The sequence below is a fragment of the Hylobates moloch genome, unplaced genomic scaffold, assembly GCF_009828535.3.
Source record: "Hylobates moloch isolate HMO894 unplaced genomic scaffold, HMol_V3 SCAFFOLD_6, whole genome shotgun sequence".
NCBI classification, from domain to species: Eukaryota; Metazoa; Chordata; class Mammalia; order Primates; family Hylobatidae; genus Hylobates; species Hylobates moloch.
Window position 1 is genome coordinate 63,906,746 of NW_026652281.1, and position 24,334 is coordinate 63,931,079.

Sequence of the window (24,334 nt, forward strand, 5' to 3'; positions counted from 1 at the left end):
TTGTGAAAATAGCCACAACCTCATAAGACCAGGCTTTAAATGTTTTATTGTTAAATTTTCAACTGGGTCCTAGGAGTTCTTAAAGAAGAAATACTTGTTTTCTGTGGAACTGGAATAGAATGAAAACATCAAAAATCCATTTACATTTTAATTATTAAAGATGGTTTAGCATATTTAGCATCTTTGAGGATGACATTAAGGAAGTTATTCCAAACAGAGAGAATGGAATAAACAAAGTTGCACTGGGGATGGAGAAAGCTCAACGGACATCAGAGTCAAGTCTTATTATACTGAAGAGTTGCATATCTGTAGGAGTGATAGGAGGATAAAAGATTGAAAAGGTAAGGAGAAGCCAAAATGTGAAAATACATCACATTTAGACTAAGGTGGCACTTGATTATGGAAGGGTATTGATACTGTCAGAACTAGAGTTTAGGAAGATGACATGTAAGTGGTCCGTGTTCTGAATACCTAACACAATGTCTTAAAGCTGATGAAGCTTTCAATAAAATTTAATGGAATAATTGTTGAACTGTGCTTTGGAGAGAGGGGAGCCTATGAACAAGGATACCAGCTAGGAGGCTTTTACAGCTAACTGCCCGGAAGCAGATATAAGGAGGGCCTAAACTAGACTGGCAGCTGTTGAAATAAAAATAAAAGGCCAGGCGTGGTGGCTCAAGCCTGTAATTCCAGCACTTTGGGAGGCCAAGGCGGGCGGATCACGAGGTCAGGAGATTGAGACCATCCTGGCTAACACGGTGAAACCCCGTCTCTACTAAAAATACAAAAAATTAGCCGGGCGTGTTGGCGGGCGCCTGTAGTCCCAGCTACTCGGGAGGCTGAGGCAGGAGAATGGTGTGAACCCGGGAGGTGGAGCTTGCAGTGAGACTCTGTCTCAAAAAAAAAAAAAAAAAAAAGAAAAGATGAAATGGTAAGAGAGCTTGAAGATGCATCATTAACTACTAAGATATCTATCAAATTCGAGAAAAGGAGTTCATTGGCTTTTTTATTAACTTGGAGAAAATCCTGATAAGGGTGTATAGCATTAAGTTGGAAAACTACTTGCTGCTCTGGATAGAGAGTGGAAGTGGATTAAATGGACACACCACTGCCATGTGACACTTCTGCTTCTAAGCCATTGGCCATTTATGAGTCCCATGGCCCCATCTAGTGAAGTGGGAGGTTGAGTGACATCCACTTAGAGTTGAAAGAGATATTTAGGGAACATTTGGGAACTTCTAAATGAAGTTTCATTTTCTCCTATTTCCATTTTCATCAAAACAGTTTCTGAGACTATAGCTCGCCTGAAAGTATCACTTTGCAGGACTCTAGAGAAGAGATACACTGAACTCTGAGGTTCTAAATAAGTGTATTTATTCTCCTTTAATGCCTTTTTCAGAACATTTCTTTTTTATATCATATGTTGCTTACATTTTCTCCATATATTTGTTTTTAATGTTTTTGCTGCCACTGCTGCTGTTTTCCCCAGAACTGATACATTTAATTAAAGTAGTAGCTATTTCATCCTAACGCTAGTGTACTTAGTATAGATCACTTTATTTTGTTATGATTTTGGTTCTGGAAGAAAATAATCAAGCTCTCCTTTTTCCCCCCACAAATAGCCTCTCACATTTTCTTGCTTCTATTACATACTTAATGCGTCAATCACTTTGAAACATTTATTTCTGTGAATTCATAATACATGGGCTGTATTTTCATTTCTCAGATTAAAAATAGAAAAACTATGTTCAATGCAGGTCTCCTTTGTTTATTACTATCATTAGTGTTGTTAAGAGATAAAATACTGAATTTTAGAAGTATATGTGAATATTTTTATCTTACTTTTCTTAGCAGGAGCCCAACCTAAGCCAGTATTTTTACATAATGTCAGCTTTCCAGAAGCTCATAAACCAAAATGTGATTATCTCACAGAACAAAACAAAACAAACAACAAACAAACAAAAAACCCAGACATTTAAATATAATTGCCAATGTATCTTAGCTTCTTTTTTTTAAGATCATGCATTAACCTGGATTTGGAAAGATGTACATAAATTTTGAAACATGAATGCATTATCTGATACTTTTTGGAATGTTTTTCTGAGTCTCAAATTTACAGTAGATGAACGAATATTTGTTGAGCAGCTACTATTTGTAGACAGCTATTTGGGCAAAATATAAGTTTTCTCTGCCCATGTGGGCTTATTGAAGTGGAGAAAACATTTCAAATTATCTTATGTGGAAGTTTTCTACTTCATTCTGTGGCCATTTTAGAGAGAAAAAGCTATTTGATTTCATTCGACAAGCAATTATGTTCTGGGAAATACAAGGAATTTACTCTGTGAGTTCCAGCCACATGGGACTTCTTGAAGGGTACTTCATTCTTTTTTTCCATGCTTAGAAAAAACATATTCCCAAGAGACCTCCAACTTCATTCAAATTAATGAATTTATTCATTCATTCAATATATTTATTATTTCCCATGTGCCAATTGCTGTCTAGATGCCAATTCCTCAGGGAAGCTTTCCGTAACCCTATCCCTGTTCTCAACTAGATTCCATTCTAATATGTGTTTTCACAGCTTCTTGTTCTTTTCTAGCACAGCCCTTGCTACAGCTAGTAATTAGACTATGTAGGATATTGTTTATTAGGTAAGCTGCATGAGGGCAGGAATACTATTTGTTGACTCACTTTGTATTCTTGTCAATCTCAGTGATTGGTGACTAGTGACTAACCTTTCATAAAAAAGTGAAACGGATATGCTATCATAATCCTTTTCATATCCCCAAGACTGAGAATATTTATTTGCTCAGTAAATATATTTGAATGAATTAATAAATAAAGTGAGGATAAACCACATTACCTGTTCTCTGGATGTTGAAATCTAATGCAAGTGAAGCACATTTACATAAGCAGTTATATTATATGGTGAAGGAAGAGGATGTTCAAGATCAGTGATCCTGGGTTCTACTGACCATTGACTGTCACCTTGAACAAAGTTACTGGGCCACTCTAAGGTATGTCTTCTTTATATACAAAGAGTCAACAAAAATAGATGGCCTCTTAAAATTGTTGTGAAGATTATGCAAAGGATGTTTAGTCATGTATTGGCTATAAAGCCAGTAATTAATAAATGCATGTTCTCAATAATTCAACAAATATTTATTAAGAGTTATAGTCGGACTTTTAACTGTTACCCAACATCCTTTCCATCTGTTTTCATTGTAAAGAGATTATTAGCTAAATATATTTCCCAACCTCTCATTCCCAACAATAGATGTGGCCAACTATTGTTGATGAGACTCTCAAATGATCAAAGGCATATAAGCAAAAGTGTCACAGGGTGGTTCCTAGGAACTTTTTTTTTTAACAGACTACCCACACATCCTCTTCTCCCCTCTTCATCCCTGCCTCCATCCTTCCAGGAACTCGGGCTGCCATCTTGGACCGTGAGATCAGGTATATACACTGGGTAACAAGACAGAGCATACCTGGGGCCCTGATTTATCAGCCCCCTCTGCATAGTCACACATTTACCCAAATAAGAAGCTTCTTTCTATTTAAGACATAGTTAGTTTGGGTTTTCTATCACTCACAACTGAACTGTCTCATACCTAATATGAGTCAGCAAAATACCATGTTCACGACTAGATTCAAGGCAGAATATGATAGTGCTAGTCCCTTAACAATTTCTTAAGTGTAAAAAAGGAAGCCCTTTTTGGAGGGGCCAAGATGGCCGAATAGAAACAGCTCCAGTCTGCAGCTCCCAGCGAGACCAACACAGAAGGTAGTTGATTTCTGCATTTCCAACTGAGGTACCCAGTTCATCTCATTGGATTGGTTAGGCAGTGGGTGCAGCCCACAGAGAGTGAGCAGAAGCAGAGTGGGACGTCGCTTCTCCCGGAAAGCGCAAGGAGCTGGGAGACCTGCCCTCCCCCAAGACAAGGGAAGCCGTGAAGGACTGTGCTACCCATCCTGGGTACTAGGCTTTTCCCACAGATTTTTGCAATCCGCAGATCAGGAGATTCCCTCGTGAGCCTACACCACCAGGGCCCTGGGTTTCAAGCACAGAACCGAGCAGCTGTTTGGGCAGACACTGAGCTAGCTGCAGGAGGGTTTTTTTGGTACCCTAGCGGTGCCTGGAACCCCAGTGAGACGGAAGAACCGGCCACTCCTCTGGAAAGGGGGCTGAAGCCAGAGAGCCAAGTGGTCTCACTCAGCGGGTCCCACGCCCACGGAGCCCAGCAAGCTGAGAACCACTGGCTTGAAATTCTCACTGCCAGCACAGCAGCCTGAAGTCCACCTGGGTTGATGAGCTTGGTGAAGGGAGGAGTATCCGCCATTACTGAGGCTTTAGTAGGTGGTTTTCCCCTGACAGTGCCAAGGAGGCGTGGCAAAGCAGCTGTGACCAGACTATTTTACTAGATTCCTCCTCACTGGGCAGGGCATCTCTGAAGAAATGCAGCAGTCCCAGTCAGGGGCTTACGGATAAAACCCTCATCTCCCTGGGACAGAGCACATGGAGGGAGGGGCAGCTGCAGGCGCAGCTTCAGTGGACTTAATCTTTCCTGCCTGCTGGCTCTGAAGAGAGCAGCTGATCCTGACAAGGGTGATTCTCCCAGCACAGCGCACCAACTCTGCTAAGGGACAGACTGCCTCCTCAAGTGGGTCCTGACCCCCGTGCCTTCTGACTGGGAGAGACCTCCCAACAGGGGTCGACAGACACATCATACAGGAGAGCTCTGGCTGGCGTCAGGTTGGTGACCCTCTGGGACAAAGCTTCCAGAGGGAGAAGCAGGCAGCAGTCTTTGCTATTCTGCAGCCTCCAGTGGTGATACCGAAGTGAACAGGTTCTGGGAGTGTACCTCCAGCAAACTGCAGCTGACCTGCAGAAGAAGGGCCTGGCAGAAGAGAAACTGACAAACAGAAAACAACAACAATAACATCAACAAAAAAGATCCCCACACAAAAACTGCAGCCAAAGGTCATTAGCCTCAAAGACCAAAGGTAGATAAATCCATGAAAATGAGGAGAAATCAGTGCAAAAACGCTGAAAATTCCAAAAGCCAGAATGCCTCTTCTCCTCTAAATGATCACAACACCTCTCCAGCAAGGGTGCAAAACTGGAAGAGAATGAGATTGATGAATTGACAGAAGAAGCCTTCAGAAGGTAGGTAATAACAAACTCCTCTTAGCTAAAGGAGCATGTTCTAACCCACATGTTTATATGTTTCACATATTTACATTTAAAAATTATAAATCCCAAATCCTAGGACTCATATGATTTTTAAAATTATGTAAAATTTCTGCTAACAAAATACCATAATTATGTTATTAGGACATTCAAAATAATGCAAGGTAAATTACAATGCAAGGTAAATTTTTTTAATTGAACTGTAGATTTTTTTAAAAATTGAACTGTAGATTTTCTCCATTCTTAGATTATTATCTGTTTTCAAAACTTCAGTGGTTTCCACCTTTTACCAAAATAAAACATATACATTTTTCACTTTGACAAATCATTTGTTCCTCTATCATTTATAATGTTCTTGTGTTTCAGTTTATTGTTTATGTGTCTTTTCTAGAATACATGTGACAAGTGCAGAGATCTCTCCTGTCTTTACGGATTTCCATGCATCTACTATAGTGTTTGGACTCTGTAGACAGGCAAAAAAAATGATGAATTAAATACTTTTAGTTGTTATTTAAAAGCAAAATGCACGTGTAATAATAATCAGAGATACAGCTGGAAAAATAAGTTGTAATGACCTTGAGGGAATTTGTGAATGCCAGGAACAAATATATTGTTCTATTCACTCTTCACAAAATTAACTATAAACTTGTGTTACAGATGCAATTCTTTTATGAATGAGTCTAGTCAGTGATGAGAATGAGGTAGCTTTTGATCATTAAAAATAATTTGTTTTCTAAATTTAGGTCAGGGTATTGAAATAAAAAAAAGAATGATGTTCTCTCATTTTAAAATAATTTATTCTTCATTAGAAAATGTTAGATCAGATTGTGCTATGTAGAGGAAGTATAAATAAAACTTTGTAAAATATAGAATATGTGAGTTTTTAAAAGATTTCCTAAGTGCCAACATCTGTTCGGCAAAATTATTATCTTTAACTGATGAGATATACTCTATATTTTTCCTCCTAAATTTCAAAGAATTTATTTCTTGCTTTATAGAAGTGTTTGAAACTTTATTTTTTGAAAACATGTAAAGTATATTCCTACTTTATTAAGAAGTTGTAAGTTTGGTTTTTCTCTGTGTATTCTGCTCTTTACTTCCAAGGAAGCAGAGATGACCACAATTCCACCTCTTCTTCCCCTACTTGTACTATACTGAAGACCAGAATCGTCCAATTTATTTTTTAGGGTTAATATAAAGATCAGATGAAATACTCTATCATGTATATAAAAGTATTTTGAATGAAGTTAATTTTAAAAAAGTCAATAGGACTTGATCAGTGTGAATTGAAAAATCATTTAGTTCTTTGTTACTCATCTTTCTTCTATATTTGTAAATGATAAACTTAATTTCCCTCTTTTCTGAGCAAGAATGGTAATGATAACAAACAACCAAAGGCTTAAAGATGCAGGGTACCTAACAGACAACTTTAAGACTCAGATAACCCTGTGAGTTGGATAGCATTTCACTACCGTTGTATATAGATGAAAAAATTTTGGCTTAAAAAGTTAAAAAAAAAAATGCCCAAGGTTATGTTAGCTAGTACCCTAGCACGGGTGGGTTACAAGCCTGATTTTCAGAAGACAAACATCTTGCTCTTGGCTAGAGTCATCAACTGTTAGATCACAAAACTTTGTTTAGAAGAAACAAAACTTTTATTGTTCTTTCTTTTAACATCCTGGGGTCAAGACAGGAAATTTTGCCCTTCAGTGGTCATAGTGTACTGATCAACACCTAGAAAGAAGGAGCCTCTTTGCATACCCCAAAGACAGTACAGGACTCCCAATTCCAGGCTTTTGCTTCTCATCTTTCCAGCATTCTCATAGCACCACCATTATCCCTAAGAGGTCGCCAACCCAGTAAGTCCAGCCCCAAATGTTGATTTGCTGTGCAAAACACTGACTTCAAATTTCAGGATCTATTCACTCATAAAGTTATTCAGAGCATCAATACACTTTAACCTATTTTAACTTTCCTATCTTATTTTTTAAATAATTAAATATTTAAATGTAGTACCCATATGCCCATGAAAATACAGTGCAAATTAAAAATTCATCCCTGCTATAGAAATGTATAAGCAGCTGGAAGGATTAAAAGATATGACCTCTTCCAGGTAAACTTCATTACAGACTGCAATGAATCTTTTGTATCAGGGGACATGTTAAGAGATTACGGAATATTGGCAGTGTAGGTCTGATTTTGGACAACATATTAAAAATTTACTCCTAATATGTCTAATATTCAATAATCTGGTTAGTTCAGCATAAAACATTCCTAGCAGCTACCTTTAGGTCTATAGTAACAACTCAATAAGAGAAACAAGTAAGGAATATTTAGTTTATTGATACAAATTCTTTGAATCATAAACTTAAATCCTCAAGAAAAACCATAAAATAAAATCCCTTTTGTTATTTTTCAGAACATATGTTAATGTATTTCAGTGTGACAATGAGATTTAATTCCTAAAATGTATTTATTTTATTTTATTTTTGAAATGCAAATTTAAGATTGTATATATTTGGATTACAATAATGCCAGAAAAACACAAAGAATGTAGAATGCTAAGTTGTCCCTTGATAATATCTATTGTGTATGTGTTCCAAAGGCACCCACTCCTTCTGTTTAGCTCTCTCATTTCTTTTTTTGATGAATTCATTCACATTCTACCATGCTAGAAATTAATATGCTAGAAAACATGTCGCCCTTTGCACTAGAATGTATGTTTGCTTTGTAGACTTCTTTTATCATCAGTGCATAAAAATAAAGAACATGACAGTTTTCTGTTTCCCAGAAGTACCTTTTAACTTTTTATTTGTGATATTTGTTTTTGTCTTGATGTTTAATTGATCCCAAGTCAGAATTTAAAATACCAGGACACTTGCTACCACTACCAATAATATTTCCACACATGGAAAAGTGTAGAGTATTATCATAGCAAAACTTGGAAACTGTTCTGTTGGCATTGTTGTTATTTGCATGCTGCAAATAATATACTGGATTAAGAAAAATCAGGGACCATAGCTGGCAATCCATTCTCGTCTGCCTGCTAACCTTTTACCATCCTGGATGGAGATATGATTATCAGAGAATTCTGTTTTCAGTTAGGACATACTTAAAGTAATTGGATATTCCATTTTTATTTTTCTTTCTTATTCATTCAGCACTGTACTCAGTTTGAAATCCACTCAGTGTGATGGGAAATGCCAAGGAGAGCATTCATATGGACCCTGTGGTGAGATTCTTGTCCCTCATGCCTGGGTCAGCTCTTAGAAGTAATGCACCTCCCCATCTCTCTCTTAAAAAGTTTTTAATTAATAAACTCCTTAAAATGTTTTAACAGCAACTATTTTTCTGTTTTTTTTTCTTTCGGTTGAACAGGTTTGTGGTGATTATTTTGCTGTTTGCTTTTGTGTAGCCCATTTCACAACAACTAAAGAGCCAATGCTTGTTGGCATGAGCCACCTATAGAAATGTAAGAAAGTCAAGCCTCACACACAGCATTCCTCTTCCCTCTCCCCTTCATAGCACACTTGCTGCCCCTGAGATTGTGCATTATTTTTTTTGTTCTTTTTAGTAACACTCTGGCTTCTTTCAAAAATATTCATTAGCAAAGTGACCTTAATTTCATTGTTTCTAATGTGGTTTTTATTGGGGTTGGCATTTCTACTCATGTGCTGACATCGTTTGCTCTTTTTATTCCTCTTGTTTCTTCTTCAACTTTATCTTCATTTACAAGAGTTCAAGACTACCTTATTATTTACAATTTCATCAAACTTGAAATACAAGCTGAAGTCTTCAAAACCATGTAGCCCCAGTTCAGTTCACTCCTGAATGTGTAGCTGTGAGTGATGGAGGATGTGAAGAAACTCTAACAGCTAGTACCAAGAGAGGAGAGATGAGTACAATATAGTGGAAGCCCTTCAGAAACAGGTGGAAATTCAGAAGAAATGGTTGTACCTGGCCCAGACTCCTGGAAATGCCAACAGCTTTCACCCCTGGTGGTGTATTGCTCCTGTTACATGCTGTGTAGTGAATGGGGTGTTCCACTTTAATTGGAAGTTTTACCAGGTGCAGAGAATCATAAAGAGATTATCGTTTTGTGTTTATGCATATGTGTTCTTTTCCCATGGTTATTCAAAGAGGACAGTTAAGTTAATTGAACACATGTCAAAGGCTAACCAGCATTCAGAACGTGGAGGATAGTTTAAAGGCCCTCTTATCTGGAGCATCAGAACTAGTGTTTGGTTAGTTACTAAAAACCTTGATTAAAATAAAAAAGCATTTAAATTCCATACTATGTTTCTTAGATAAACTACATCAAGAAATTTATAATTGATACTTGTTTTTATTTCACTGTTTAAACATATTGGTGAAGTTATTCAAGTATAGAATCCTAGATATCAATTAATTATCCCAATATTATAGACTCTTTAGTACTATGCCTTTTTGAGGTTTTTCGGAAAGCTTTTTCATGTTTTCATAGAAAAAAAACCTTTTCTTTTCCAGTCACATTTTGTCAATTATGTTTAATTAGATTACATAAGTAGAATAACAATCACAACTTGAAAAGAAAACAGATTGGGGAACAAACACAAATGACCCTTGATGAGTGTACAATTCATCTGCAAGAACAGAAGAGAGTTGGCTTAGCAGAGAACAGCCCAAAGTGCCAGATGTGTAGAGCAGCAATGATGTTTCACAGCGGCAGTGAAGAGTGTCAGTGCTCAGGTTGTTGCTGATACGGAGGTGGTTTAAGAGAGACTCTATTGTAGCCACTAGGACTAGTTATATTTGAGTTACTTTTTTTTTTTTTTTTTTTTGAGACAGAGTCTCGCTGTCTCGCCGTCTCGCCCAGGCTGGAGTGCAGTGGCGGCGCCATCTTGGCTCACTGCAAGCTTCGCCTCCCGAGTTCACGCCATTTTCCTGCCTCAGTCCCCCAGTAGCTGGGACTACAGGCGCCAGCCACCACGCCGGGCTAATTTTTTTTTTTTTTTTTGTATTTTTAGTAGAGACGGGTTTTCACCGTGTTAGCCAGGATGTTCTCAATCTCCTGACCTCATGATCCGCCCGCCTCGGCACCCCAAAGTGCTGGGATTACAGGCATGAGCCAGAGTTACTCTTTTTATCCTTAAACACCTCCAAAGCCTTCCTCCTTAGGTGTGTTCATGATGCATCTCACCACCCAAGCCTTCACAGAATGTGTTAATGATGCATTTGATAAAAATACTTTATATTAATAAGATAATGTGAAAGAACAGGGGAGTTGCAAATCCCTGTAACTTTTTAACTGTGCTTTTTAACTGGAAACTTTTGGTGATCATGCTTGTCTCTTTATTTTTTTAAATCCCTTAAGTGACATATTTGCAATCCAAATCATTGGAAGTCTATTTAAAACTGGCTGGAAAGCTCAAGTTATTTCTGGTATCACCTAAAACAGATGGTTACCTGTTCTTTTTGCCTGAGACCCAGTTGCATTGCCAGCTCCCAAGCAAAAGCCCTAGTAGGAGAATTGTTTTCACTGTGACCAGTTGAGAACATACTTGTTTGAGATAGAAAAAAGAAAAAAATTTCCCACTCTTTCACTTAACACTTTACTTCGGGTCACAAAAAGGTGATTCTCCCCACCAACAACCAGTTATTCAGTGGACACTGACTGGGTATTCTACAGTTACTGCACACTCTTACACTAATCCCAGTTACTGCACACTCCATAGGTTAAAGGCTCAGTCCCACAAGACTTCCTCAAGACAGTTCCACAATACTTCAGACGCTAATTGCATCTGAATTGGGGTTCCCACTATACCCTCACTGGGTTCAAATAATTTGCTAGGATGCCTCACAGAACTCAGGGAAACACATTTACTTGTTTATTATAAAGGATATTACAAAGGATACAGATGAACAAGCAGATGAGAAGCATAGGGTGAGATATGGGAGGAGAGATGGGAAACTTCCTTGCACTCTCTGATGTGACAGCCACAGGATCCTCTGTGTATTCAGCAACCCGAAAGCTGTCTGAAACCTGTTCTTTGGAGGTTTTATAGAAGTTTCATTATTTAGGCCTGATTGATGAAATCATTGGCCAGTAATGGTGAACTCAACCTTCAGTGCCTCTCCTCTTCCTAGAGGAGGGGGCGGGGGTGGGGCTGAAGATCCAACCCTCCAATCACATGATTGGTTCTCTTGGCCACCACTCTCCTCCCAAGGCTATTCAGGAGCCTATCAAGAGTCACCACGTTAGAACAAAAGAGGCTTCTATCACCCAAGAAATTCCAATGGATTTAGGACCTCTGTATTCAACATTCCTATCACTTTTGTAAGTAACTGTACTATTGCATAATATGGCCATACTTAAGTCATTTTCCTTGAGAATAGAGAAGTAAAGGAGAAACCAATGATTTTTCCCCCACTTCAGATCTCACCTGCCAGCACTGACGTAAGACTACACCTCCCTATTTCAAGGCACATTATTATCATCAGTCTGGGTAAGGTATCTTCCCATTTAATATTAAATTGTTATTCTATTCCCACCTTCCTTCCTATTCCTCTTCCTCTATGTGAGCCCAACCTAGTAGTTGATGTGTAACCTTTCATTCTACCTTCTTTGTGTTGATTTGAAGTCAATTATTGGAGACTACATGATGTTATATCATAAGGTGTGTTTTTAAATTTACATACATGGTATTGTGTGTATTTAATTATCTTGTTTCTTTTTCACATATTCTTATGCTTTTCAGATATCTGTATAAAAACCCAGTTCATCATTTCTGATTCTTAGAGAGTATATTCATTGTGTGAGAGCTCACACACACACATACACACAGGTACACTTTATATTTTAATATTCGATTCCTCTGGGATACTCACCTAAGCTGCTCTCCTTTGCTAACATAAAAGTTATCACAATAGATATGTGTATGGATTTCTTCTTGAGCACTTATGCAAAAGTTTTTCAGGGAAAAATACCCAGAAATAGGATTGCTTAATTTTACTAACAACTAACAGATAGAAATGGCTATGCTAGTTTACATTCCCATCATCAGCATCAGAATACTTCACCAATACTTGATATTATTTGATATTTTTGTTTTGCCATTCTGTTGGCTGTAAATTGTTATATCTTTTTTTAACAAAATTGCATTTCTTTAATAGTGAAGATTTTCTGAGTTACCTTTAATATCATTTGCTCCCTTTTCTATTGATTTCTTCATCTCTTTGCATTGTGTGTGTGTCTATGTGATTTGCAAAAAAAAAAAAAAAGAGGAAGAAAAAGAAAGAAGAAAAGAAATGGAAGAGAAAAGAAAGAGGAGGAGGAGGGGAAGAGGAAGAAAGAAGAAAGAAGGGAGAAGAAGAAAAAACCTTTGATATGATTTGGCTAGATCCCCACCCAAATCTCATCTTGAATTGTAGCTCCCATAATCCCCACGTGTCAGGGGAGGGTCCCGGTGGGAGGTAATTGAATCACGGGGACAGGTTTTCCCATGCTGTTCTCATGATAATGGATAACTTTCATGAGATCTGGTGGTTTTATAAAGGGCAGACCCCTGCATACATTCTCTTGCCTGCTACTATATAAGAAGTGACTTTGCCCCTCCTTCGCCTTCTGCGATGTGAGCCCTCCCCAGCCATATGGAACTGTGAGTCCATTAAACCTCTTTTTCTTTATAATTACTCAGTCTCAGGTATTTCTTCATGGTAGTATGAAAATGGACTCATACACCCTTGTATATTTTAGATCAGTTATTCTCACCTGAAAATGCAGTTCACATATCCCTTGAAGAAGCAGGGGATCCCAAAGACTCATTCAGGAGATTCACAAATCAACACAATTTTCATAATATTTCTAAGATGATATTTGCCACTTTTACTCTGTTAACATTTGTACTGATGCCACAAACAGTGGTGAGTAAAACTGCTAGTGCCTTGGCACAAATCATGACGATAGCATCAAACTATACTAGTCATCATTGTATTTATCTCTATTTTACACACGAGTAAAAAAAGAAAGTATCCAATTCATTTAAGAACATCCTTGATGAAGCAGTGATGATAACTAATTTTATTATTTTATTAAATGTCAATCCTTGTTAAGTCTATAATATTCTGTGTGATGAAAAGGGGGTTATGCATAAAGCACTTTTGCTGAGTACTGAAATGTGACCATTGTCTACAGGAAAAGCCTTTGCAAGATTGTGTGAGTTTCAAGACAAACAACTTCCTTCCCCTACTGTTTTGTATCATGTTTACTTCAAAGAACAACTGACAGACCAACTATAGTTATTCATACCTGGATATCAGGCAGATATTTTCTTGAAAATGAATAAAGCAATCCTGCCACATCAGTGAAAACAGCTGACAGTCTTTGTTGCTAGTTATAAAGTTGGAAATTTCAAGTGAAATTTATAATTTTGGAAAACTTGTAACTATCAATGTGAGTTTCATACCTTCCAACAATTAAAAACTTTTCTGATGAAATTGGTGGTGATATTAATCAGGGCAAGTTTTTTGTATTATATAGTGAAATGTGTCATCAGTTAGAAAATCTACATGGCTCAGTGAGCCAGTATGTTGCAAATGACCAATGTATAATGTTACAAAACCATGCATGGGTGAAAAATCCATTCAAAGTGCAAAATAGACCAATGGATTTTAACACAAGGAATACGAAAACTTTATTGGTAGATTTCAGATTCCTCAAAGCAACTAAAATTTAACAAACTACTTTTGTTAAAATTTAAAAAGCAAACTTTTCAAGTTTTGGTATGGTATCAAAGAATATCCACAGTTATCTGGAAAAGTTGCTAAGTCATCTCTTCTACCTGTATATTTGTATGAAGCTAGATTTTCTTCCTGTATTGCAACCAAAACAATATATTGCAATAGATTGAATAAACAAATATGAGAACCTGTCTTCTCTTAAGTTAGATTTCAAAGAGATTTGATAAAATATAAAATAACTTTCTTCTCAGTAAATTTTTGTTTTTGAACAATATAATTATTTTCATGAAAATGTAGTGTTTATGGTAATATTTAACCTGTTCATTATTGTCATTTTTAGGTGAATTAATATATTTTTAATTTTTCAGTATCAATTTCTAATATGATAAAAAAAAATATATATATATATATAACCCACAATGGCACGTGAGTGTGTGTGTGTGTGTGTGTGCGTGCACACTTGTGCACATGTTTGTTCTTTGGGGCTTTTAATAATTTGTATGTTTAAAAAAGTACGGAGACCAAATGGTTGAGAACTAGTGTACTTAGTAATAAGCCCCTGGGGGCCGGGCACAGTGGCTCACACCTGTAATCCCAGCACTCAGGGAGGCCGAGACGGCAGATCACCTGAGGTTGAGAGTTTGAGATCAGCCTGACCAACATGGAGAAACTCCGTCTCTACTAAAAATGCAAAATTAGCCAGGAGTGGCAGCACACGCCTGGAATCCCAGCTACTCGAGAGGCTAAGGCAGGAGAATTGCTTGAACCCGGGAGGCGGAGGTTGCAATGAGCCAAGATCGCACCATTGCACTCCTGCCTGGGTGACAGAGGAAGACTCCGTCTGAAAATAATAATAATAATAATAATAATAATGAAGAAGAAGAAGAAGAAGAGGAAGAGGAAGAAGAAGAAAGAAGAAGCAGCAGCCCCTGTCAAATCTAGACATTGCAAATATCTTCTCCCAGATTGTCACCTTCCTGTGAACTTTACCTGTGATGTTCTTGTAATAAAAATGTTTACTTTTTAAAATTTTGGGGAGTATGCAATACACTGTCCTGTTGCTGAAGTCTTACTACTCTTTCCACAGCATTATGCTAAGATCTCTCTCTCTCCCTCCACCATCCCTCCATTCTTTTCTCACCCTCTCTGTTCCTTCCTCCCTTCCTCCTTCATTCTTGTTCCTATATTTTACAAGTAAATAGTATCTTCTTTTCTGTACGTTTTCATAATAAAATTACTTAGATGCCTATTGATAGATACTTTAAATTGTTTGAAATTGTGTTTTATTATATACAGTGCTGTAGGGAATAACTTTTTGCCAACATCAGTTTACTCATACTCGTAGGATACATTTTTTAAATAGAATTGCTAAGTTAAAGAGGATGTGTGTTTGTCATTGTTTCATATAACCAAATTGTCTTTCATAAATACAATGTCACTACACTATCACATGAAAACTATGTCATTTATAGTCTCATAGATATTAACATGCCTAGTTCTCTATATTCTTGCTAATATTGTGTAGTCCAACATTTTTATTTTTGTTTTTGATAGGTGAATTATGATTACTTGGTGTAGATTTAATTTACTTTTTTATGAATATGATTATCTTTTCATATGTTTAAAATCCATATGCATTCCTTTTAATGGCTACTAATCAAATCCTTTGCTCATTTCTATTGGGTTAGTTGTGTTTTATCTATCAATATGTATAATCTAATATCTTTGATTGATCAATCATTTGCTATGATATAATTTGTAAAAGTTTAATCCCCATTTGTCATTTATATTTATTTTGCTTTTAATCTTGCAGAAATTTTTAATTAATAACATTTTTAAATCTAGTGTCATGAAGAGAAACCCATTTTTATCTCTGAGATTGTTTTTAATTCTGCATTTTCCTCTGATTATTTTGTGGAACTTATTTTGGGATAGGATGATAGACAATGATCTAAATTTATTTGAGAAATCTATCAAATTGTCCCAATTATTTAATACTCTGTCTTTTTTCCTCTCATTTAAATATTATTTATTTCATATACAAAAGTTTCCTGCATATTGGAACCTGTTGGTTTTCTATTCTGTTCTATTCATATGTCTCCGTGTGTGCCGGTATCACACTATTTTGATTATATTTTCAGTCGGTAATTGCTGGTGTAGAATAGTTATATGTTGATCTTACATTAAGCAAACTTGCAGAACTTTTAAATTATCTTTTACTATTTCTTGCTTCTCTAGAATTTTCAAAGTAAATTGTTAGTTGCATTATCTCCCAATATGAGAAATCTCAGCAATCCATCCTCTTCCCTTCTGGAAAGGGTTCTGTCTTGCTGCTTACTAGTTTATTCTTCAGCTATGTCTCTTTGCTTCTTCGCTATTGAAACCACTCCACTCGGAATTTTATTTAGACAATTATCTTTTTATATCCAATTATCCAGTATCACCAATTGGTTCTTATTTATATGCTTGTTCCTGTCTTATGTTTCAGAAAATCTTCTTTGTCTTTTCAGGGATTTCTTTTGAATTTTAAAGTCTGAATCTGTTCTCTATTAGACTACATTTTATTCTAGTATTAGTTCTGTTTTTTCCTTTTGATCATGGTGCTTACATTCCTTAGAGAATTTGTTATTAATACCTTAGCTAGTGATGTATCTAGAAGGAAGGGTAAAATTCATGTCCCAGCTTCAGCTACTACAGGTGGATTGAGTTGATGTAGAGAGGATACCTTATAGCAGAATTATAATCTGTACTGACTCTACAGTCCCCTTTCCCGCAAAATACTTCATCTGCCTCAGACACTGCTCTTACTAGGACCTCATCACTCTGATTTGCCTCCTTAGTCCATAACCTGAGATGTGGAGGGCAGAGGGTACAACACTCAGGCCTGCTAGTGCCTACAGACTGCCCTCTAAGCCTGGCCCACATTTTTCCACTGCTTGTCACTGATAGTGGGCTGGAATTGGGTAGATCAGAAAGAGCTCAACAAGCAAAATGAGAATGAGAAAGAGAAATAGAACATCTAGAAAGTTCTTCCCAAGCCTGATAACCTTTACGAGCCCTTGGAGTTACCCTCACTAAACCCCAGACACACAAACATACACTGGGATCTCAAATTTCCACTTACACTAAGGCTTTACCGTAGTTTCTGTGTTCAAGTATGATAAATTTCAAAGCCTGCTCAGCAATGTTCTGTCCCAGGGCATCTTAAGTGCTGGATTCAGTAGAGAGGGCCAGTAGCCCATGCTAGTTGCTGTCTTGTCAAGAACCCATTAATCCCACCCGCCATGGTAAGGCTCATGATTAGATTTAAACACACACACACACACACTTAACCATAGTAGCCCTAAATGTCTTATTAGTATATTGCTTTGAAAGTTGTTTGCAAAATTATCTTTATATGCTTGTTATTGAAACGAGAAAAGTTCCCTTGTCCCCCTTGCAGGGTGTGTGATGGGATGTGGCTCGTTTCTTCAATGTCTCACTGTGCAAAACCCTTAGGGGGAGGAGACAGATGGTCAGGTCCTTGGGAACGTGGGCTCCGACCCCACAGCAGCTTCTAGGGGTAAATATTTACAGTTCCTGAAGCCCCACTGGGCATGTTACAGTGTGCTCTTTTAGTTTTGCCATCTGTAGGCAGCTTGTGTTAATCAACTCAATTAGACCTTCTGCTTTATCACAAGGACAGAGAGCTTTCTCTATCCCGGGGTTCTTGCCTTGGTGTACTGGAAAAATCAGATCACATGTTGGCTTGGAGAATGAGTGCAAGGTTTTACTGAGTGGTGGAAGCAGCTCTCAGTGGGGTGGATGGGGAGCCAGGAGGGTATGCAGTGGGAAGGTAGTCTTCCTCTGGAGTTGGGCTGCTCAGCGGCAGGACTCTCCTCCAACTGCCCTGGCCAAATTCCCCTTGGTATCCACATCGTTCCACCGGTCGATGGCCTGCTGGCGTCTACCGGTGCCTATCGGTGGTGCTCTTCTGCTCCTCTGCTCCTCTCCACATCCAGCCACCTGTGTGCTCTTCTGCCGGTCTGTTCCCCTCAGTGCCCAGCTGCTTGTGTGTGTGCCCACTAGGGTCTGGGGGCTTTTACAGGCACAGGATGGGGGCGTAGCGGGCCAGGTGCTCTTGGAAAATGCAACATTTGGGCATGAAAACACGAGTGTTTGTCCTCACCTAGATCCGTGGGCACAGGCCCGAGGGTGGAACCCTCGCCAGGGTCCCTGCCCTTCTCCTCCCAGCACTTCCCTGTCGCCACCCCGTATCATTATGATTATCGGCTTTTATAATACACTTCTCAAAATTCAAATTTTCTGGCATTGAATGGTTAAAGGCAGAAGATGTAAAGGAAATGCTTTTTTGCTCTTTTTCATGTTAAAAAAACAAACCAAAAACTTAAAATAAAACATGTTCTAAGTTCTTTCTAGGTGGCAGATGTTAATGTTTTACATGCACATATCATATAATCTTCACATATTTTATTAAAACATCCTTTACAGGGAGGAAATTAAATTTCAAAAAGCTTAGACCAATTGTTCAAGGTTATATAGGTCGGAAGTGACAAGACCAAGACTGAAACCCCCATCAGTCCGTTCCTTCTGCATACCCTTAGCATATGTTCTAAGCATTCTAGATTCAGATTATCATTCTTTCTATTTATATTAATGTAGGAGGCCACTGTTTGCTCAAAATACCTCAGAATGCACTTCTGCTTTTTAAGGATACACAGTGTTCCTACCACCCAGTGGAACAACAATTTCTCTGAAATCAGATACATAAATGAAAATATTTTATTTCCTTTTCAGGCATCCACCAAGCTCATAGAGAATAATTTAGGCATTTTTGATGCAATCCTCAATAGACCTTTCACATAGTATGAGGGATAGTTCATACAGGGAGAATAAAATTAAGATGACCATTTAGCCATTGTTATTTTACAGAGATATCACAAAATAATGTTGGAATGCGATGGAAAGGAATTACTTGCAGATACTTGTAAGTGGAGATGTTTCTAAAATCATACTATATATTTCCTCCAAGGCTTACTTAGTTTATTTCCTATAGCAACATAGTTTACTGGTATTAAATTTGAGTATGACTATGATGGTGACAGATTAGCTCCCTTATATTGAATTATTTTCCAAGCTTAATAGTGCTAGATAAATGAAAAGTCAAAAGTTTAAAACCAGTAATTACTAAAACTTAGTGAGCCTGAGCCTGTATTCTTATAAATTTTTTTATTTTAATTTTGTGTTTAATGGAAACAGTGCCAAAATTTAATTACAAACATCTACTAAAAGTTAGACACAACCCAAACTGGGTGACGCTTAACTAACTGCAATTCCATCTTCCTAAAATATATATGCAGAGCTTCTAAATATTAGAGCAAAAAGAATTTTTACATGATTTTTAATGATTTAGAGAAAAATGCAAATTCAGGTTTTTATTTTTTTATCCTATTATGCATCTACAATTAAAGCTTTAGAAAATTAGTGTCTATAGCTTATGAGCCAAAACTCTAGCAAAGATAATTTGGCTGTCTACAACAGGTATAAACAAGATAATTGAAATGAGATAAAAGATAATTGAAAAAGGAATGTTCAGCAACATCAGATGTGAAACTTGGCTTCCAAAATGGGAGAAAACATGATTCAAAGTGTCCACTGTGTATGTTGTATGTATTGGGAATGTTTAAACTACAAAGAGTCTCAGATTAAAAAAAAAAAAAAGAAAATGTCATGCATAAGATAATGAAAGAATATGACTCTTTCATAGCAATGTGCTAATTGACCTAACATACTGAAAATAACATTCCCTTTCAAACATTCCCTATTTCAAGTTGCACAGTTAAAACTCCAAAATCAATTTTTAAAGGACTAATGGATATAAATGTAGATAAATATTAAGAGTAGTAAGTAAAATTTACATTCATGGGGGATATTGTCTTTTTGAACCTCCAAAGAGGAATGGGACTTAAAATGTACTCATGGTTATAGTTGTTGTGTGATGTCTGAACATCAAAATGAGAAAACCAAACTTGGATATCTGAGTCCATCCACTTAGCATTGTTCAAGAAAAAAGGGACCATCGGCCCAGAATTTTAACACAAAAATTGTACTCATCAATACTCCAGATTTTATTTATATATGAATAAGACTGAGAATCACCTTGTGGGAAATAGTTGAGGGAACGATTTTATGAGGTTTCAGTGGAGAAGATGAGACTTTGGGAGACTCAGAAATAATGGTGATAGAGTGGCTGTTTTCATCATGCACACCCTGGACCATTTCAAATGCTAACTCTCAAAGTCTCATCCTACAGTGGAAAACTCTAATCACTTACATGAATCTGAAGATTTTCTGGTTTTCTTTGGAAAATAATATCTGAGTCATTAACTTAATATTATGGTATGACATATTTAAATTTTTCCAATTTATATTTTTGGAGAGGGTGATTTATAGCAATTTATCAAGAACATTTAAAAGATGTTATAGACATCAGAAAGGCATTTTAATTTTAATGTTTACCATATATGAAATTTTAATGTTTACCATATATGAATAAGGCACTTTCTACATTTTAGCATTTAATTTAGTTATTAAATGTTAAGTGTCAAAAAGATATCTCTATTAAATATGAGAAGAATATTAACAATTTTATTTGATGTATGTTACTCCTGAAGCAAACTGTTGTAAAGTGATTTGGAATGGGGAGAAAATATGGAGAGAGAGAAAATTCCAGTTAGAAATTTTACTTATAATAAAATGAAGAAAAAAGCAATCATTTAATTTTTTAAAAATATGCTCCACAGACTACAGTGTAAAGATCCAGAAACTTAACGGATACTTGTTTGTTTTTGGTTTGGACACCATTTTTGCCTTTACTTTTTAAAATTCTGGTATTCAAAGATCTCAGTGAAATTGTCATGTTTTATTGTAAATGGAAATTTCTAGAAGCTTAAATCAGTTTATATACATTAACAGTTACGTTGACAATAGACTTTTATAGTAATGACACAGATTACGTTGACAAGAGAATATTCCCAGTTTTTAGTTTATTAAGTTACATCTGCATATCGTGAGAAACCAGATGCTTTCTATACTTATGTTATTGGGGCACATTGCCCTTTTCAAAGCCTGTTCACAAATATTTGTTTACTTAAAAATAGTATTCCATTATAGAAAGGGATTTTGAAGCTAAACTTAATATGTGCCTATTGTAAACATTTATCCGTAAAAACTACATGAAAATTATTAGCTTTTTATATTATTATTAATCTGCATTAACAATGTTCCATTTCTAAAATTCGTATTTTCAGTATTGTTATCCTGAAAGCAATAAGATTATTGTTGATTGTGCTCATCTTTTCAGATAAATTTGCAAAGGAAAATGAGAGTTACTGGTGTGATTACCCAAGGAGCCAAGAGGATTGGAAGCCCAGAGTATATAAAATCCTACAAAATTGCCTACAGTAATGATGGAAAGACTTGGGCAATGTACAAAGTGAAAGGCACCAATGAAGACGTGGTAAGAGTAATTTAACCTACTTAATTTAAAAGAAAAATGTCACCGATAATCATTGATTATCAAATGACATGGTTTTCAGGAGACTTATGTTGATGAAAATAAATTACCAATGCGTCTTGTTTTTAATTGGGCTAGTGTGGTGAAGGAAGTAGTAATTCTCCAATTAATAAACTTAAAATGGCTGACATTTAAGATTTTCACAGATTTTAAATGGTGGTGCTACAAATACTTTGACACAGGTGGACACGGTCTTTTGTATGACAATTAAGCTTTATTTTAATGATACATTTTTATTTCATTTTTATTGCTTTCATGATTAATGCACTTTTTTTTTTTTTTCTCACTCTGTCGCCCAGGCTGGAGTGCAGTGGCGCGATCTCGGCTCACTGTAAGCTCTGCCTCCCAGGTTCACCCCATTCTCCTGCCTCAGCCTTCTGAGTAGCTGGGACTTCAGCCACCCACCACCACGCCCAGCTAATTTTTTGTATTTTTAGTAGAGATGGGGTTTCACCGTGTTAGCCAGGATGGTCTCGATCTCCTGACCTCGTGATCTGCCTGCCTCGTCCTCCCAAAGTGCTGGGATTACAGGCATGAGCCACCACGCCCGGCCTATTAATGCACTTCTTAATGAAATAACTATTATATTAATGAAAACTATTTTCTTAAAAGCAAGAAAAGCACTAAATGATAGAAGAGATATATATCTTTATATGCTTCATATTGGAAGAAAGATTTGTTTCTTAGTAAAATAAAATATTTTGGAGGTATTGAATATAATATTGAATATTATATTCAATACCTCCTTTTCTTTTCTTATGATATTCCCAATTCTTTTGTTAGTTCTTCATCAAAAATTTTAATTTAAAAAATATCAAGACTGGAAATCATTCCATTTAAAATCAGGCGTTATACCAGACTCTAATAAATTATACAAAATATTTGTTAAATTACCCTCTTAAATGAATTTAAATAAGGTTTTTTAGATTATCAGGTTTACATAAAAGGTAAAATAAGAATAAGCCTTGGCCGGGATTGCGCCACTGCACTCCAGCCAGGGCGACAGAGCGAGACTCCGTCTCAAAAAAAAAAAAGAATAAGCCTTAATGAATTTACAATGACACATTATAGTACTTGAATTTTGAGGCAAACATAGTTTTTAGCTGGAAATTTTAATAAGGAATTCTATTATCCAATTATTTGGGACTGGTTGATGAAGATATCATCTTGATGAGTCAAACCTTAAAGCATCATAAATCTAATCATAGCATTGGAGAGACTGGATGATCAGGAAGCAGTAGCAAAGACTGGATTCTACCCCCAAAAGTATGAATACTAAGTGGCAAAATGAGCAGACAGTCCCAGATTAAATTGAAGGATTTAAGGTGTCCATTTCTCAAAAAAAAGAGAAGAGCGCTGCCCTGGTTCTGAAAGACTGGCCTTAAAATTGACAAGACCATCACAGTGGAATATAGATAGTGTCATGAGCCACAGTGCTTTATGGCTTTAATTAGGAGTTTATGGTTGGGTTTTATATTCAGTGCTCATGGCAAGGCACTTCTCAAATGCTCCATGCTCCCAAATTATGTAATCTGATCTTTGAACAATTATTTTTGATAAGGTATAGATAGGGTCAATATGTAAAAATAGGTAAATAAGCTGTTGCAATGAATAATTTTAAACACCGTATTGTTTTTACACAGGTGTTTCGTGGAAACATTGATAACAACACTCCATATGCTAACTCTTTCACACCCCCCATAAAAGCTCAGTATGTAAGACTCTATCCCCAAGTTTGTCGAAGACATTGCACTTTGCGAATGGAACTTCTTGGCTGTGAACTGTCGGGTAAGTCTCAAATTAACTATTTCTGTATTCTATTTAAAGAAAACAAAAAGCATATTTGTATGTAGCCTGTTACTAATCTGCAAATTCAACAACCATAGAAATTTATTTCTGGGGCAAAATGTCTACAACATGGGTCAGGGAAAACCAGTGTGTGTTTACGCATAGAATAAACAAGTTCTAAAACATGCTACACGGTAGAATTAATGTAGAAAGAGTAATTTGTTGAGTGGTCAAAGAAAGCACAAGGAATTCTCATGGGAAAATTGTCACTTTTAAACGTGTCTCATTGTTTTGCGTAATAACTATGATCTATGTTTTCTGACAAAAAGTTTAGTAAAAACTGGAATCTGCCCCACCTGATAAATTGCAGTTAAGTTTAAGCTATATAACACAGAAAAGTAAGCTTTATCTTTGTCCATCTATCATAAGAACTTTATCTTTGTCTGTCTACCGTAAGAACTTTTTTTAGGTTTTATGAAACATTTAATTTCTCATTCCTCAATACTTCAATACCAAGATTGCTAATATAAATTCATTCTTGGATCATTCTTAGCTAGCAACCTGCTTCTTGTACAAATAGTGGTTATCCAGCTCAAGGATAACCTATCAAAGGACTCAGAGTTAAATAATTCTTGTCCCCCAGGAACATTAATACTAGATATAAAGATGAGGACTTAATGTGTGGATCTTACAGTGGCCCCATTTCAATGTAGCTAGATTCTGAATGAAATAGAAAATTGTATCTAGGCATTTCACTTGTTAAATTTTTGGTAGTTGTTCTTATATTTCTGGCATCACAATTTACAAACTATCTTTGCTGCAGTGGCCTGAAATTATTTTGTTCAAATAACTGTGAAGAAAACTAAAAGTGCATGTGTGCTCCACTTTTTAGTGTAACCTTGAAGTGAGGAAAAACCTTTACCAAATCTAAAACAGTACCACTTAATTAAAAATAGGAGAACAAGTCCCTGCAAAGAGACAACTGTGAGCTTTTTATTCATTTCAAGAGGTTGCCTATAGGTTAAAGCGCATACTTTGTATCTGTTTCTCTTCCTAAG

At 36.5% G+C, this 24,334-nt stretch overlaps 1 protein-coding gene across 2 annotated transcripts in view; it reads left to right on the top strand.

Moving 5' to 3' along the window:
• Positions 1 to 24,334, top strand: part of EDIL3 (EGF like repeats and discoidin domains 3) — a 437,362-nt gene that overhangs the window by 285,944 nt on the left and 127,084 nt on the right. For both annotated transcript variants that reach the window (XM_032156906.2, XM_032156907.2), the window contains 2 exons: positions 21,276 to 21,431; positions 23,132 to 23,276. In XM_032156906.2, the coding sequence (XP_032012797.1) occupies positions 21,276 to 21,431; positions 23,132 to 23,276 (301 nt within the window). The remainder of the gene's footprint in view (positions 1 to 21,275; positions 21,432 to 23,131; positions 23,277 to 24,334) is intronic.